This window comes from Rhinolophus ferrumequinum, chromosome 6, assembly GCF_004115265.2.
Source record: "Rhinolophus ferrumequinum isolate MPI-CBG mRhiFer1 chromosome 6, mRhiFer1_v1.p, whole genome shotgun sequence".
Lineage (NCBI taxonomy): Eukaryota > Metazoa > Chordata > Mammalia > Chiroptera > Rhinolophidae > Rhinolophus > Rhinolophus ferrumequinum.
The window spans coordinates 74255098-74271009 of NC_046289.1; the positions used below are offsets into that span (position 1 = coordinate 74255098).

Sequence of the window (15912 nt, forward strand, 5' to 3'; positions counted from 1 at the left end):
CCCCATTCACTGCCCCCACCCCTCTCCCTCTGCGCCCCTTCAGTGCTTGGTCTCAGTGGGCAAAACCGAGGAACACCTGGCAGGGATGGGACTGGGGCTCTGAGCGGAGAGAGAAGACCAGAGAACTGATGGGCAGGCAGGAGGGCCTGAGAAGTCCCCAAGCCAGGGTGGGTTTCACATGCTGAGCTGGCTGGAGAAGGAACCAAAATGACAGAAGCCAACACCAGTGTGTGTCCAGCTTTCAGGGTGCGGTGAGATTAGAAGACCCCAGTGTACCAGGAGGAGATTGGGGAGCAGTATCTGTGTGTGTGTGTGTGTGTATGTGTGTGTGTACACACAGCAGGCTCACTAACGGTGGAATTAAATGGTGGTATGGCATCCTGGGGGCCCCTCCCATAGAAATCTCAACAGCAGAGTGGCCTGAAGGGGAACAGAAGTGTCTATGGTGTGAGAAGATCAACGATTAAATTCATTGTTTCCCATTGGTGTGCTACCAAATACTAGCTCGGTATTCCAGACTCCCACTCAAGAGCCTCCTCCTCTGTGAAGCCCTTCCTGATGCCTTCCCCCAACTCATCCTGATTGAAGCCTCCCTCTTTGTGGCCCACTGCATCCTGAACAGGTCCGTACCTTTGCACCTGTCACACTTAATTGCACTTGTGTATATTGACTTATCTCCCTGTCTGTGGGCTTGTCTGTTCTATATACACGTGCCTCCCCCAGGGACAGGAGCTGTGTTTTAATCACCTGTGTAGCCTCAGCACAGTGCCTGGCACCCAAGAGATGCTCAATAAATAGCTGCTACTTTAATATATGAGCAGCTGAGGGAACGCAGAGTGAAGATGTTCTGGTGACCCCTATTGCGTATGCATCCCAGATCACCATGTACCAAATATCATCCCAGATCACCATGTACCAAATATCTTCACGTGTGGCATACAGCTCCCAGGCAATTGCTCACTTCCCCTGGTCTCACTAGGGAATGACTAACATCTCGTTTCCGCAAGATCTGTGCAGACATGGCCCCTCCCACAAGGATATGGCCATATAGGTTCAATCTCAGGGCGGGGGGTAAGTTGTGGGCAGTAGGAAGATGTCTCACGAATCAATCCTTCAGTACATCTCCCCACTGGGCAGCCCCGTCTTCAGATGGCTGTGTGACCAGGATGTAAGACTGTGCCCTTTAGCAATTGTGCCCATTTCCTTGTGTCTCCCTGTTAAAAGGTGTCTAGGACACTGGATCGCATTCTCAGAGCTATGAGATTCAGCGTGGCATGGGATGATTTTCAAGGAGCACGTGAAGATCTCCATTCCGTTGAATTTGGGTTCGTGTGAGTGAGAGGGTGTGTGTGTGACAGGTCTAGTCCAGTGTTCTTTTATATGTGACTACAAATATCCTTAACAAGTATGATTGGAGAGTGTTGTGAGACTGGTTGTGTTTCCCTATGTGTATCTGTAGGGCTGTAACTGTCATGGTGTCACAGTGAGTTGATGTGCTGGCACCTGTGTGTGTCAAAATATGTGTGAGCCTGGGAGTCGTGGGTGCGTGTCTCCATCATTTTCTGGTGTGAATGTGTGTGTGGCACGCACCACCACAATGTGTGTATCTCTGTGATGCTGAGTGTGGGTGTGGGTGTGGCATGAAGGGGAAGATATGTGTCACTGTGTCTGTGGGGGTCCTGCCTCTGAGCCACCCCCAGCCCACCCCCCTCCCCCGGTTCTGTGGCTCCCTCCCAGGCAGTGGCCCTGCCCCTCCCTTCTTCTCCCTCCCTACCGGTCTGTGCCCAGGGAGCTGGTGCTGCCGCCCCCCCCCTCCCCATCCAGGCCCCATAAATAGCAGCAGAGCCAGAGCCGGAGCTGGCACCAGCGGCTGAAGCAGCGAGGGAGTCGGGGCCAGGGCCAGAGCCGGAGAGAGGAGCCCCCTGACTGAAGCCCAGGTGAGCCTCCCCTTCCTCCCTAGCCCAGCCCTGCCCAGCCCAGCCTGGCCCAGTCTCCATAACATCTCCCCCAACCCCCAGAAAGGTCTCTGCTCCTGCCTGATCCCCTTACCACCACATGCTCCTGCCCATCTCAGGGGACCTGCAGGAATTGTGTGACTCCTGGCCAAAAGGTAGAGAACCCCCAACCCAGACCCTCCCTCACAGATCCAGAAAGGCATCCGCTGTAGGGAGGGGATACCCAGCCAAAGAAGGGTCCCAGTTCTGAGGGAGCTACGTACAGGAACTGTCACACCCTCCTGGAGACAGACACACGACTAGAGGACAGACACACAGGGTGGAGGCATTCAGTCACACCAATGCACACTCACGGGGAGAAGCACAACATGAGATCAGACAGCCTCACCCTGAGACGTGGACAGATACAGATAGATGATTCACTGACCGGCCATGAGCTCGGGCCAGCGTACCCCTGCCTGCTGCTGCCCGAGGCTTGATACCACTGCTGGGGGAGGGTAGCGTGCGTGCATCCCACGGGCAGCATGGAGGGGGCCATGGCTCCCCAAAAATCTCGTCGCTAAGAGACAGTGCCAGTGCTGCCAAGAAGTGTGAGAACAGGAGAGGTGGGGAGGGCCGTGAGAGCTGTCATAGTGGGAGCCCCTGCCAAGAACCTGGAGGAGCATTCGGCAGGGGTAGGGCTCTGCCTCTAACTCCCCAAGCCCCCCACCTCTCCTTTCCCATCGGTCAGCCAGAAGGTGAATAGGGGCAGGTAGATAGGGACAGCCCCGCAGGGCACCTTCCACCTGCCTCCTCCTGCCAAGTGCAAACTCCATTCCTGAGGTCCATCCTCTTCAGACTTCCTGGGACCCTCCCACCCCCTTCCTCACGGCCCTTGCCCCAGTTCAGCTCCCTCGTGCCAAGACTGAGTGCAGCACTGGCTCAAGCATCAGTTAGGAAATAGCAGAAGGTGCTGAGGCAGCAGAAAGTATAAATCAATCGATGGCCTAAGAGCCAAGACTGCCAGGAACACCCCCGCCCCCAGCCCTCCAGCCCTATCCAGCCCTGTCCATGCATACTAGGCCAGCAGGGATGACAAAAGCATAGGGCCATGAAGGAGTGGGAGGCTTAGATCCACGGCCTTCCCCTGCTCAAGCGCACTGGGGAAGCTGAGCCAAGGGAGGGCAAGGCAAAGAGTTGGTCTATGAGGTCCCAGGGCCTCAGGAAGCAAGGCAAGGGGAAGCGGGACCCAGGCTCCCAGAAGACAGACGCCCTTCCCTGGCAGGTGTTCCCTTTCCAGTGTCAGGCCATCTGCTCTGTCCCCACAGTAACATGTCGGTCCCTGAGATGGCATGGGTGCCTGAGCCCCCAGCCATGACACTGGGGGCCTCACGGGTGGAACTGCGGGTGTCCTGCCATGGCCTCTTGGACCGAGACACACTCACCAAGCCCCATCCCTGTGTGCTGCTCAAGCTCTACTCTGATGAGCAGTGGGTGGAGGTGAGAGCTCGGGTCTTTCCTTCACTGACCTCCTGGCCTGGGAGGGAGGGAAGCTGGGTGGGAACACCGGAAGCCTCACAGGGGAGTGTTAAGACCCTGAGGGGCCTCTTCTAGGCTGTGTGGGTAACCTTGGTGATGGGTGTGCCATGATTACTAGCACAAGCCGTTTTTACAGCTTCTAAAGCACAGAGTTCCAGAGGGTTCTGAGATGGCCCCAGAGGCAGTGGCACAGCTCCCAAAAGCCTACGAGAGCCCCAGAGGACTGATAGTCTAGTGGGACCCTGGGGGTGTACAAACCCAAGGAAAACTGGCATGATGGGTAATCCGGGGCTGGGCAAACAAACTGGGTTCTCAGAGGGCCCTCATCCCTCCTGCCGCACAGATAGAGCGCACGGAGGTGCTGCGCTCCTGTTCCAGCCCCGTCTTTTCCCGGGTGCTGGCCCTTGAGTACTTTTTTGAGGAGAAGCAGCCCCTGCAGTTCCATGTGTTTGATGCTGAAGATGGCGCCACCAGCCCCAGCAATGACACCTTCCTTGGCTCTACAGAGTGCACCTTGGGCCAGGTCTGCAATCCCACCCTATCCCACTCCCATCAGCTCCTGCCTCTGAAATGCAAAATAACAGAGAGCATGCTCCCCGGCAAGTTCAATCTGGGCTGGACCCCATGTTCTCCATTCACTGGCTGTGCAGCCCTGGGCAAGACACTTAACCTTTCTCGTCTCAGTTTCCTCATCTAAATAAGAAGGGGTCGCAGTGTCTAACTTAAAACTGCTGTGGAAATTCAGTCCAACCCTAGTCCAAGTGGCACTTATTACCCCTGTCCCTTGTACCCTGGCCAAGGCAGGTGGGGGCATCACAGCTGGGTCTCCCTCTACCTCCACCCCCAGATTGTGTCACAAACCAAGGTCACTAAGCCATTGCTGCTGAAGAATGGAAAGACTGCGGGCAAGTCCACCATCACGGTAGGCAAGGTCACCTGTACTCCCCCTTGGGCAGGCCGTTCAATGCCTCTGCATGGACATCCATGGTGACATCATGCCCAGGATGGGCCCCCACCTAAGGGAAAGGGCAGAGGGTGGCCCTTGTGGTGGTGGCGGGGGGTGGGGGGAGTTCTGCCACTCGTGTTCCCCTTGCAGATTGTGGCCGAGGAGGTCTCTGGCACCAATGACTATGTGCAACTCACCTTCAGAGCCCACAAGCTGGACAACAAGGTTGGAACCCGAGTCCAGGTTTCCCACTCAAGACAAACCCCAGAGCCCTAGCCCTGCCCCCTTCTCAGTGTGAGCCGCCTCGCGCTGCAGACCCCACCAGGCTAATGTGCCCCTTCCCCTCTGCCCCCAGGATCTGTTCAGCAAGTCTGACCCTTTCATGGAGATCTATAAGACCAATGAGGACGAGAGCGACCAGCTGGTCTGGAGGACCGAGGTTGGTGCCTGGGGCTAGCGGAAGGAGGGAGGAAGAGCAGAGTAGAGAAACCTACATAGCAGGTGACCATCTCTCTGGTGCCTCCCCAAGGTGGTAAAGAACAACCTGAACCCCTGCTGGGAGCCATTCCGCTTGTCCCTGCACTCCCTATGCAGCTGTGACATCCACCGGCCTCTCAAGGTGAAGCCCCACAAGCAAGGGCAGCCTGCTTGAGCATCAGGCTGCTTTCTGAGACCTTCCCCCCTGAGGGCGGCAACCCCTTTCCTCTCCCCCATGAGATAAGGTCTTCTCACTGTGGGGCAGAGAACCGGTCACAGCTCAATGTTCCTACATGGGTGCCTTTTATCAGAAGTCAGTCTTTGCCAGGTTGAGCCAAAGAATGAACTTTAGCAGATGGCCTCTCTGGGCAGGTCAAAGTCATCTGTTTGGGCCTAGAGACTGTTAGTCCCCTACCTCCCTGAGTCCCTGCCCCTGCCCCCAGGCACCACTGAAAAGCATCCCTGACCCTCACCCCCACCCCCCCGCCCCTTCTCAGTTCCTGGTGTATGACTATGACTCGAGTGGGAAGCATGACTTCATTGGCGAGTTCACCAGCACCTTCCAGGAGATGCAGGAAGGAACGGCAAACCCTGGACAGGAGGTGCCACAAAGACCTCACCCCCCCCCACCCCAGAAACCTACTCCCAAGATCCCTGGGAGAACCTGAAGGTGATGCTGAAGAGCCCACCATACATGATAGGAGGTGGAGAGAGTGCAAAGTCCCCAGGCTCAGCCCAAGGACTGAGCCACAGGGGACTTGCTCTGGGAGGCTCTGCTGGAAGGAAGGTGAGGGGTCACCTTATGGAATTGTGACCCTGCGTTTTGGGGGTATGTGGGGTCTAGGTGCAGTGGGACTGCATCAACCCCAAGTACCGGGACAAGAAGAAGAACTACAGGAGCTCGGGGACCGTAGTGCTGGCCCAATGCACGGTACATCCCAGTGCCGGCCTCAAGCCCGCCCCAGCTCCGAGCCCTCCCGCAACCTCACATTCAGCTCTGCCCTTCTTTCAAAGACCAGTTTCCCTGTCTGGAAACCGAGAACCCTTGCCCTATCCCACTGCCAACTTCAACCTCAAAAATTCTGGTCCCTCCACTTCCCCCACAGCACCCCCCCTACCTTCCTCCTCGAAGGACCATCCCTCCACCTTACCTTCTCTGCTCTCACCAGGTGGAGAAGGTACACACCTTCCTGGATTACATCATGGGCGGCTGCCAGATCAGCTTCACGGTAAAGGCCGAGGGGATGGGGACACAGGCAAGGGGGGAGGGGCTAAGCCATAGTGAACAAAAGGAACCCAGAATCCCCTCTGCTCTACTTAGGCTTCTAATGAGCCTCGCACTGTCGCCTTGTACCCCTCACCCGACCCATGGTGAGGCTACCTATGTCCTCCCTACAAGCCCTAGCTCTGGCCTAGCCTCTCTGTTGGCTGTCATAGATGCGCATGTCCCTATCCCCACCTCCACCAGGTGGCCATCGACTTCACTGCCTCCAATGGGGACCCAAGGAGTAGCCAGTCCCTACACTGCCTCAGCTCCCGCCAGCCCAACCACTACCTGCAGGCCCTGCGTGCAGTGGGAGGCATCTGCCAAGACTACGACAGGTAGGAAGAAGCGGGGAGCAGGGGTGGGGAGACAGGCAGGGAGGCCTCGCCCGATGGGCCCCACAGCTTTTTCTTCTCCCCAGTGATAAGCGGTTCCCAGCCTTTGGCTTTGGGGCTCGAATCCCTCCCAACTTCGAGGTAGGCTGGGTTCAAGGGAAAGGGAGGAGATGGTGGGAGAGTCAGACAGGAAGGAAGGAGTCCCTTGCTGCTCTCCCTCTACCTTCGCAGGTATCTCATGACTTTGCTATCAACTTTGACCCGGAAAATCCTGAATGTGAAGGTAAGAGAGGAGATGCCCAGCAGCTCTCCTTGCCCCCATGCAGTTTGCTGCACTCTCCTGTATAGCCCATGCCAGAACACAGACTCCATTCCCATGGGCCCAGCTCCCTGCCCCTTTACCCATCCAGTACCTGTCTTCATTTGGTAAGACTTCCAGACTCTGGCCCAGCATCTATGCACCAACTACCCCCGTCTGGACCATCCAACTCTCCTACTTACTGAGGAAGGAGGTGGGGGACACATCCTTGATTTAAGGGGTGTCAAGAAGAGCTCCCTGCTAATCTCTGCCAGCCTCACCTCTGCCCACAGAGATCTCGGGGGTCATCACCTCCTACCGCCGTTGCCTGCCCCAGATCCAGCTGTATGGCCCCACCAACGTGGCCCCCATTATCAACCGCGTGGCAGAGCCAGCCCAGCGGGAGCAGAGTACTGGCCAAGCCACGGTGAGGAGAGGAAGGAGGAAGCAGGCAACCAGGTTCTACCCAGGTGTCCTCGGGTGGGGCCAGAGCCAGGACCGGGGCTTGGGGCAGATGCCAAGGCCCTTGCACACAGAGCCTACCTTTTCTCCCCTCCGCCTGCCCTCAGAAGTACTCCGTGCTGCTGGTGCTCACGGATGGCGTAGTGAGCGACATGGCCGAGACCCGCACCGCCATTGTGCGCGCCTCCCGCCTGCCAATGTCCATCATCATAGTGGGCGTGGGCAATGCTGACTTCTCTGACATGCGCCTGCTGGACGGCGACGAAGGTCCCCTGCGCTGCCCCCGAGGGGTGCCCGCGGCCCGCGACATCGTCCAATTCGTGCCCTTCCGGGACTTCAAGGATGTGAGTGCCTGATGCCCTCTGCCAGCAGAAGGACTCCTCAGCTCCTCATACCCCCAAATCTGACCTGGCTCTGCACCTAGCTGATGTCCTACTCGGGACGCTAGAGCCCACTCAGAAGCCTTGCCTCTCACCTGAGCCGGTTCCCACGCTCCCACTCTAACCACATTTCCGCCCCCACCCGCAGGCCGCACCCTCTGCACTCGCTAAGTGCGTCCTGGCTGAGGTGCCGCGGCAGGTGGTGGAGTACTATGCCAGCCAGGGCATCAGCCCCGGGGTGCCCAGGCCCTGCACGCCGGCCACCACCCCCAGCCCTAGCCCTTGACTGCCTCCCACCGGACCGACTTCCCTTCAGCCTTTCAGTGAGTCTTGAGGACCCAAAGGGGCGGACAGTAGGGGGTGCAAAGTGGGGCTTGGCCAACTGTGGTGTAGAGGAGGGTGCTGATGACTGTCCCACCCTCTCCCAGGTGCCTGTCCTGACCCTTGTGACTCGAGTGACCAGTGCCTGTCCCTCTTGGACCAGCTGTACTCCCTGGGTCCTGGAAGTGAGTGGCAAGCCCTGCCCCCTCTCCCCAGGCCCCATACGCCTCAACCTTATGGCCCCTCAGTGACTATCTTCAGTGATCCTGACTATCTCGCTGTTAATAAAAGGAACCATTCCTGGCACTTCAGCCTCTACCCATCATGTCTCAGATGCCCACTGGGCAGCCCGTAGCAGCCCCACACACACCATTAAGAAATGAGGACCACACCTTTTGACATATGGGCCAGAGCTCACCAGGCAGCCAAATGTCTCTGCAGTTTCACCCCAACTATATGACAGTGAGATCTGAGGAGCCCCTACCCTCACCTCCCAACCCCAGGGGGCCCAGACTCCCTCGGGGTTAACTACCAGAGATGGGGGAGGTAATAAGGGGCTGTCAAGGGGGCAGGCTGATGCCCTTTTACAGCTGTCTCCAGAGAAGCCCAGCTGAGTCCCCAGGGGCTGAACCCCAGCCCCCATACAGCTGTGGGGTGGGGCCCAGAAGGGGTGTGTGAGGATTCAAGGAGGGTAGCAAGTCTGCTAGTGAATTATGGATACAGAGGGGTCATCTAAGGTCTATGCAGCCTGGTTCTCCTGGTTGTGTGAATGTGTTTGTGTGTGTGTGTGTGTGTGTGTGTGTGTGTGTATTCATGCACTGCACATCCCTGGCTCTGCATAAGTACGGCCTTAATGGTTCAGGAAGTTCAGCTGTGTACATTAAAACCGTGTCTTCCCAAAAATAACACCAGGTCTTATAGTGTATTTCCCCGAAAATAAGACTGGTCTTATGTTAATTTTTGCTCCAAAAGATGCATTAGGGCGTATTTTCAGGGGATGTCTTATTTGTTCATGTACAGCAATCTACATTTATTCCAATACAGTCATGTCATCTTCTGGAACATCATCATACCGTACTAAATGTGTCCGTCTGACTGACGATCTTAACTGGGGCTTATTTTCGGGTTGGTCTTATTTTCGGAGAAACACAGAAATAGCAGCATACACTATTGTTTAGCCAAAGAAGAACTGGTAGGCCTGGAACTTGAGCCCAGACACATCTGACTAAAGTGCCCACACTCTTAGTCACTAGTGAGCACCTTCTGTGTGGAGTGTATCATCTGGGTGACCCTCCTCTTGTGACCCAGGTGTATGTATATACGTCTGATTGTGTGTACAGGTATAGGTGCCTGTGGATGGGCATCTCTGCCCATGTGTGTGCCATGCAGGGCGTCAGCCAGTTAAGGAAGGTATGCAAGAGCAGTAGTGCATCTGGACTGCAGCTCCAGAGAGCAGGCTAGAACACAGGTGAGATATAGAATGAGGGAAGAAGAGCTGGACTCCTGGAGGAACACTCCCTGCCCCAGCCTCTCCCTTCAGTGATGCATGTGAAAGAGGATGAAGGAAGAGAGGCTAACGGCGCTGCGAGCCAGCCACAGCCAGAGAGGGTAGCCAATAGCCAATAGCCAGCGGTGGGAAGGAGAGAGAGAAAATAAAGAAATTCTGGGGGAGATTGTAGGCTCCTGCGTGGAGGAGGGACAAGCTGGGCTAGAGGAGGGGGAGGAGGGAACAAGAACGGGGATGAGAAGAGACAGCTGGGAAGGGGGCAGATAGAGGGGGCAGAAAGGAAGAGAGACATATGGGCACCTCTTCCCCCACACCTGACTGCTTCTCCCCATTTATTATATCCCTTAGAGGACCCATGACAGTGACGGGTGAGGTTGCTGCTCCCAGTTCAATGGCTCTGCTCTGCCCAGATACCCCACCCACTCTCACCATAGGCTGCTGGATCAGAGAGCTGGATTACCATGGCAACTGTGAGACCTCAGGATAGATAGCTACAGACAGGCCTGGCCTGGTCACTGCTCACTGCTGTCTCTCTCTCTCTCTCTCTCTCTCTCTCTCTCTCTCTCTCTCTCTCTCTCTCCCCCATACACACACACACACACACACACACACACACACGGAACAAGGATAAAGAATGAACACTTCTTAAATTGCAAGAACATTTAGCCAATAGCGTAAAGTTCTGCCTGGACTTCAAGTTTAATTCAGAAAAGCTGCATTCTGTCAGCTATTTTTCATGCTGGGGAAAGTCTTACCTCAGCCCTCAGAGAGGCAGGAGGTAGGGGTACCCTATGCAGGTCTGTAGCTCAAGGCAGCCCAGAGGGAGAAGCAGCAGATTACCAGTGCACGGGGGTTCCTCCACGGCCTAGGCTGTAGCCAGGAAGCTGGAGCAGGACAGGAAGTCCCTTTGGTGAGATTGTCTTGGGGAGACCACTGGACTCCCACATTAAGGAAATGCCATAACTGGTAAGGTGTCAGAAGTCATCCAATCCAAACGAGAATTAGATGAGGTAACCGAGATCCAGGGAGCAGGTAATTTGTTCAAGGTGACACAAGTATCCTGCGGCAGAGTGGGACTAGCATCCAGTTCTCCAGACTCCTGCCCAGGATCCTCTCACACCAGCCCACACCAACCACCCCCAGAGCTCCTCAGACCTTGGCTTCTCTGGGCACTGGAGGCCACTGGATTAGGTAGGAAGAAAGCCTATGGGATAGATTTCCTAGTCTGTCTTGCTACTGGGAATTGAAATATTGAAACTGCAATAGTCCTGAATGGGGATGTTACCAGCCTCAAAAAACAACAACAACAAAAAAAACCCCCAGCAATTATTGCTAATTACCACCCAATGCACTATAGGTTGAAAACCTTGAATTAAAATCTAAACTGAAGGGGAGCTGCGTCACTCCCTCACCTCCCATTTACTGTGTCATGGACAGCCATCATCCACGCCCTCCACCCCCCACTCCCACACACGCACAGTGCCTGGCACTGGCTCCTGTAGATCTCAGCATCCTGGTCATGTGGGGTCGGGCAGAAAGTGGAGGGTTTCTGAGCACCGCCTGCCATGAGGGCAGGGGGACCCCTCTCTCAGAAAATGACCAGCATCTAACCTCAGAGTATGCCTTAAGGGTCCAGGAAGTTTGCGAATATTGGTGTGGTCATACAACGGAGTGTCTGGCACCAGAAGGCGCTCAGTAACCATCTGGTGAATGGTACAGCCGCCTTCTGAGTGGTGCCCCCCACCCACCTACTCCACCACTCCGCGGCCCCCAGCGTCTCAGAGGAAGAAGTGGGCGTGGTCCCCGGACCCGGGGCCGCTGGAGACCAGCCGGTCACAGCGAGCCTTGTAGAGGTCGCGCTCCCTGGCCAGGCGGGCCACCTCCGCCCTCAGCGCGTCCAGCTGGGCTGCCAGGCGGGCGCGTTCGGCCTCCAGCCCACGCCGTTGCTGCAGCCGCTTGGAGCGACAGGCCTGCGCGTATCCGCGGTTCTTCAGCGTGCGGCGCCTCTGCTTCAGCCGCAGAGCCTCTTCGCGCCCGCAGCCCCGCAGCTGTCGGTTGAGCTCCCGCACAGACATCGACACCAGCGCCGCGTCAGAAAACCGCACCGCTAGCTGCAGAGGGAACCGGCAGAGACGGAGTCAGAGCGGGTTTTCGCTGGGCTCCGCTCTCAGGTCGGGAAGTCAGACCCCGCCCCCGTAAGGCCCCGCCCCCTGCTCCTGCCTTTACCTGAATTCCCGCCCTCCCACTGAATCTATCTCAAAATCCTGACCTAATCGCAGGTCCCAATGCTCCTGGGCCCCATGGGCCCTTGCCAGGGAACTGGTGCCCTTTTGGGCCTGTCCGGCGCTGCAGGCCCCGCCTCCCACTGTCAGGCAAGCCAATCGCGCACCTGAACCCCGCTCCGCCCCTGAGTGGTCCTTAGCACCTGGTTCCAGGCTCACGTGTGTCCAGTGGACTTGCCCCCAGATTCACCCCGCCCCTCCAACGCACCTAGCTCCAGCACCCCGTGCTGAAGGCCGCAACCCTGTGACCCTCAAAGGATTTGGATTTTATCCTAATGCCCTCGACACCCCCATCTGTGTCTATAATTAATAGGATGAGTCCCAATCCTTTCTGAGAAGGTTGGGGGCTAGGGAAGCACGAAGTCTTGAAAAGGCCAACCTCAATCTGGTTCCCATAGTCTTAACTCCGCTCCATTCCATGCACAACCCTTTCCCTGCTTCCCACGCACGGTGTATATCTAGCTTCCCGTAATCTCCTGCTCTGCAATGCCCTTTAATTTTCAGCTCTCCCCTTTCTGTCCTCTTCTAACCTTATCTTCTCCCTCTTCCTCCTGGTTCAGCCTATTCATTTTTCTTCGTTTTGTAAAAGAAGGGAGAGAACAGAACATAGTTTCCTTGATCTGATTTCTTTCAAGGGCCTTTCTTCCCTTCTCAGGTCCTCTGTCTCTTTCCCAGTGTGGGAACTCTTCCTCCTCCCTCACACAGCCTCCCCTCGGACCAGCTCACTGATCACTCACCTGGGCATGCTGGCCTCCTGTGTCCTCTGGGCTCCCTGGGTAGTAGCTATGGGGCCCCTCAACAGAGACTGGGCCCTGACCCTGTAGCAGTTCCACAGCCTCCTCAGGACTCAGCCCCAGCGTCTCCCCAGCCCCCAGCTGCTGCTGCAGGGTGGCCAGCCAGTACAACTCTTCCAGGCCTGATCGGGGGCCCTCAGTGGCCCCCGCCATGCCTGGCTCACTGAAGGTGGGTGAAGGAGGCACTGAGCTGTAGGGTGTGGAGCCCAGTGAGGCTGTGGAGGGGCCAGATCGCCCCTCCGAAGGTTCCCGCTTTACCTCAAACTTCATCAAGTCAAAATCATTGACATATTCCATGGCCAGGGGGGTAGGAGGCAGTGCCATTCTGGGGTTGAATTAGGAGGGGAACACCTGCAAAAAAGAGGAGAGGTTTGGAGCACCTAGAGGCTGCCTTCACCAAAACCTGGTCCCCCAAAGGCCAAGAAGCCTGAATTCTGGAAAGCTGGGGTGATGGTGCAGCCCTGTTCCCTGCATAGTCACCTCTGGGCTAGGGGCCAACTTTTCAGATGGTGGGGGCTCCTGATCAAGGGCAAGCAGCTTAAAGGCCTGACTGAGGAAGAGGCTAGCACACGAGGTGCCTTTGAGATCTATGACAAACAAGAGGAACATGGCAGTGCTCCAACTCTAGTGCTGGGACATGCTGAGCCGCTGTGTCATCTCAAGAGGCATCATTCCATTTCCAAGCAATTAAAACATTTTGCTTAATTAACCATGACAAAGTATATTTTAGGACAATGGGAAGGCACGTATGCTGTGAATTTTAATATATAAGGATAACGTGCTAGTATTATACCTCTCTCTCAGAGCACCCAAGCCAATGCCTTGTACACAGAAGACCCTTCGTACACATCTGTTCTATGGATTTATCAATCAACTAATCCCTTTTATATGAGTGAGACTTTCCAAGGTAAAAAGAAAGGTCCAAGAATTAGTTCTATAAAGATCAAGACTGAGTAATGACCATCTTTCCTCAAGGCCAATCTCTCCAAGGGGAACCCACCAAGATTGGTTTCCCTCCTTCTATTCAGAACCCCCTTGAGCAGATCACCTTCCCCTTTCAGACCTCAGTTTGCCCTTCTTTTCAAAGAAGGTAGTTATACTTTAATGTTTTCCGAAGAGTGTTCTATGAAACACTAAGTCTGAGAAATACCCAAGAAGAGGGCTGTGCTCAGATAACTTTGAGAAATGCTGCCTCCCATCCCCACCTTTTGCACATTCACAAAACACAGCAGCATATTAATCTGAGAAATCTTTCAGCAAACCATCTGTTCAACTTCAGCACAGAGTATCCCAAACTTATGTCACCAAGGAACTCTACTCCCTGTTATCACCCATGGAGCATGTGCTCACCTGAGGAACCGCTGACTAGATGACCTTGGGGAGTTTTCCAGCCAGGAAGCCCCAAGCCCTAGCTCAGCTCCCTGTTCCAGTAGCAGTCCCGCCAACCCCAGAAGTGGCAAAATATGAGGTGCTCATCCCAAGGCTTAGAGTTTGGCTCCATCTTGATGCCCCAAGCCTAAGGAGCCCTCTTTCCAACCACATCTCAGACCTCCAGGCTCTGCCCAGAGAGGTGGGAGGAAGGACAAGGGCTTTCTCTCTTTCTGTCCCAGGGAAGGGTTGTTGCCTTATCTATTGAGCCCTTCACCGTTGAGAGGACAGAGGGGATGGGAACAGAGACACAGATTGAAGAAGCTGGTCCTTGGCAGGGAGGAGATGGTGAGACACTGAGAGAGGTGTCCAGAGAGAATTGGATGAAGAGATAAGTGAGGAGGCTTGTTTATCTTTCTGATGTGATAGCAGTGAGGGACATAAAGCCAGTGAGAGTGGGAGTGGGGCAGAGGACAGCAGTGTGAAGATTCCTGGAAAATAGACAACAGAGAATAGACGGCAGGTGGTGTCGGAGGAGGGGGCTCTAGGTTAGAGACCCGGAACCCAGGTAGGCCCGGGGCATACTCACTTAAGGGATGACAGAGGTGGTGTGGTCAGTGTCAGAGCCAGGCAAGCACAGCTTCCCCCAAGACTGGAGGCCCCATTGAACAGGGCTTGGTGCCCCTGTGCTCAGAACAAGGGGCTGTGGGCACAGAGCCCACAGGGCACTCTTAAATGGCCAGCTCTCTGAGGTCATCTGTGGTCCTTAGGCCTCCAGCCAATGAGGTAAGGGGATCATTTGCCTATCTCATTGGCCTGGGAGGTGGGAGTAAACAAGAAGAAAGGACAAGTATGCCTGTTTTCAAAGAAGGAAAAGGGGCATCTTCCCTAACAAAGCCCCTCACTGATGGTCTGACTCACATGTGCTCAACTTCCCCGTATAGACCACTACCCTCGTATGAACACAACCCTCAGCCCTCGGTGACTGAAAGTATGGGACTAGAAAAGAGAGCCAAACAAGCTCCCGGCGCCCTCACTCTCTAAGTCCCTGCAGCCCCGTGTTTTGGGGGAGTACAAGCTCTCCCAAACACCCTCTCACCTGGCCTGTTGAGAGTCTCCTACTTTCAGAAATCCTCACATTTCTGCCCCTGCCTCACTCCTATTGTATCTAGCCTCAGGACCCTCATAACTATCACAATAGAGAGAAGCCACCCTCCCCATGGTGAATCTCCCGGACTTGACCATCCAATCCGCAGCCCCTCCCACTCTTGTTGACCCAGTCCCAGGGCAGACACAGCCCAGCTTAGGAGGAGTTGGAGAAGGGAGAAGGGGAAATTCTGCTTCTTCCTTCCGGGCCACTGTGGGACACTGAAATCTAATCACCATCAATCCATCTGCGACTTTTGTAAGTGCCCTCACGTGCCCTCTACTTCCTCTCATCTTTTCCCTGGGTGTTTCTCTGTCCCTCTCTCTTCCTCTCTCACTCATCCTGGTTCCCAGATGGCTGAGGGGTGACCTACATTTTCAGCCTAATCCCCTAACCCCTCTTAGAGCTATCATCCCCGAGTAGAAGTTGGAACAGGGATACTAGGGATTAGCCAAGGAAATGTTTAAACCTGTCTGAGGCTGTTTAAATAGGGTCTGTGCCAGAATAGAACTCCCAAGAGTTAAAGACTCTTCTCTACCTACGGAGGACACCCAAAGTCTCCCATGGGGTTAACAGGTCCTCTTTCCCAACCCAGAGAGAGACCTGGGTGTCCATCAGCCCCAAGGATCATCAGTTATAAAAATTAACCTGGTCCCAGCCTTAGGTGTTGGGTGGAAAAAGTGGGAGAGTCATAGAATCTAAGACAGTGGTTCTCAAACTGTGGACCAGCAGCATCACCTGGGAACTTGTTAGAAATGCAAATTCTCTGGCCTCACTTCAAATCTACTGGATCAGAAACTCTGCGGATGGGATGGGGTGGAAATCTGTGTTTTCATAAACCCTGGGCTACAGAATGCC

General features: G+C 55.3%; 2 protein-coding genes across 2 annotated transcripts; one reads left to right on the forward strand and one right to left on the reverse strand.

Annotated features, from left to right (window-relative positions):
- The first annotated feature begins 1801 nt into the window (after positions 1 to 1801).
- CPNE6 (copine 6) lies at positions 1802 to 8258 on the forward strand. Its single transcript, XM_033107440.1, has 17 exons — positions 1802 to 1937; positions 3263 to 3434; positions 3817 to 3996; positions 4321 to 4395; positions 4570 to 4644; positions 4775 to 4858; positions 4949 to 5038; positions 5394 to 5498; positions 5741 to 5827; positions 6066 to 6125; positions 6365 to 6498; positions 6582 to 6636; positions 6727 to 6778; positions 7087 to 7220; positions 7363 to 7599; positions 7784 to 7958; positions 8064 to 8258. Exons 2-16 carry the CDS (start codon positions 3267 to 3269, stop codon positions 7919 to 7921), a joined length of 1674 nt encoding a protein of 557 aa, XP_032963331.1. The 5' UTR covers positions 1802 to 1937; positions 3263 to 3266; the 3' UTR covers positions 7922 to 7958; positions 8064 to 8258.
- A 1885-nt stretch (positions 8259 to 10143) lies between these two features.
- NRL (neural retina leucine zipper) lies at positions 10144 to 12863 on the reverse strand. The gene is made up of 2 exons (XM_033108914.1): positions 12483 to 12863; positions 10144 to 11574 (listed from the first exon to the last, which is right to left on the reverse strand). The coding sequence occupies exons 1-2, from the start codon at positions 12861 to 12863 to the stop codon at positions 11242 to 11244; spliced, it is 714 nt and encodes a 237-aa protein (XP_032964805.1). The 3' UTR covers positions 10144 to 11241.
- Positions 12864 to 15912: the final 3049 nt, after the last annotated feature.

Bases quoted from the DNA above. Each gene is read 5' to 3' on its own strand.
- NRL (XM_033108914.1), bottom strand. From the start codon at position 12,863: ATGGCACTGCCTCCTACCCCCCTGGCCATGGAATATGTCAATGATTTT. The intron at 11,575-12,482 runs GTGAGTGATCAG...TTCCCTCTGCAG, and splicing joins CAGGAGGCCAGCATGCCCAG to CTAGCGGTGCGGTTTTCTGA.
- CPNE6 (XM_033107440.1), top strand. From the start codon at position 3,267: ATGTCGGTCCCTGAGATGGCATGGGTGCCTGAGCCCCCAGCCATGACA. The intron at 4,859-4,948 runs GTTGGTGCCTGG...TGCCTCCCCAAG, and splicing joins AGCTGGTCTGGAGGACCGAG to GTGGTAAAGAACAACCTGAA. The intron at 6,637-6,726 runs GTAGGCTGGGTT...CTACCTTCGCAG, and splicing joins GAATCCCTCCCAACTTCGAG to GTATCTCATGACTTTGCTAT.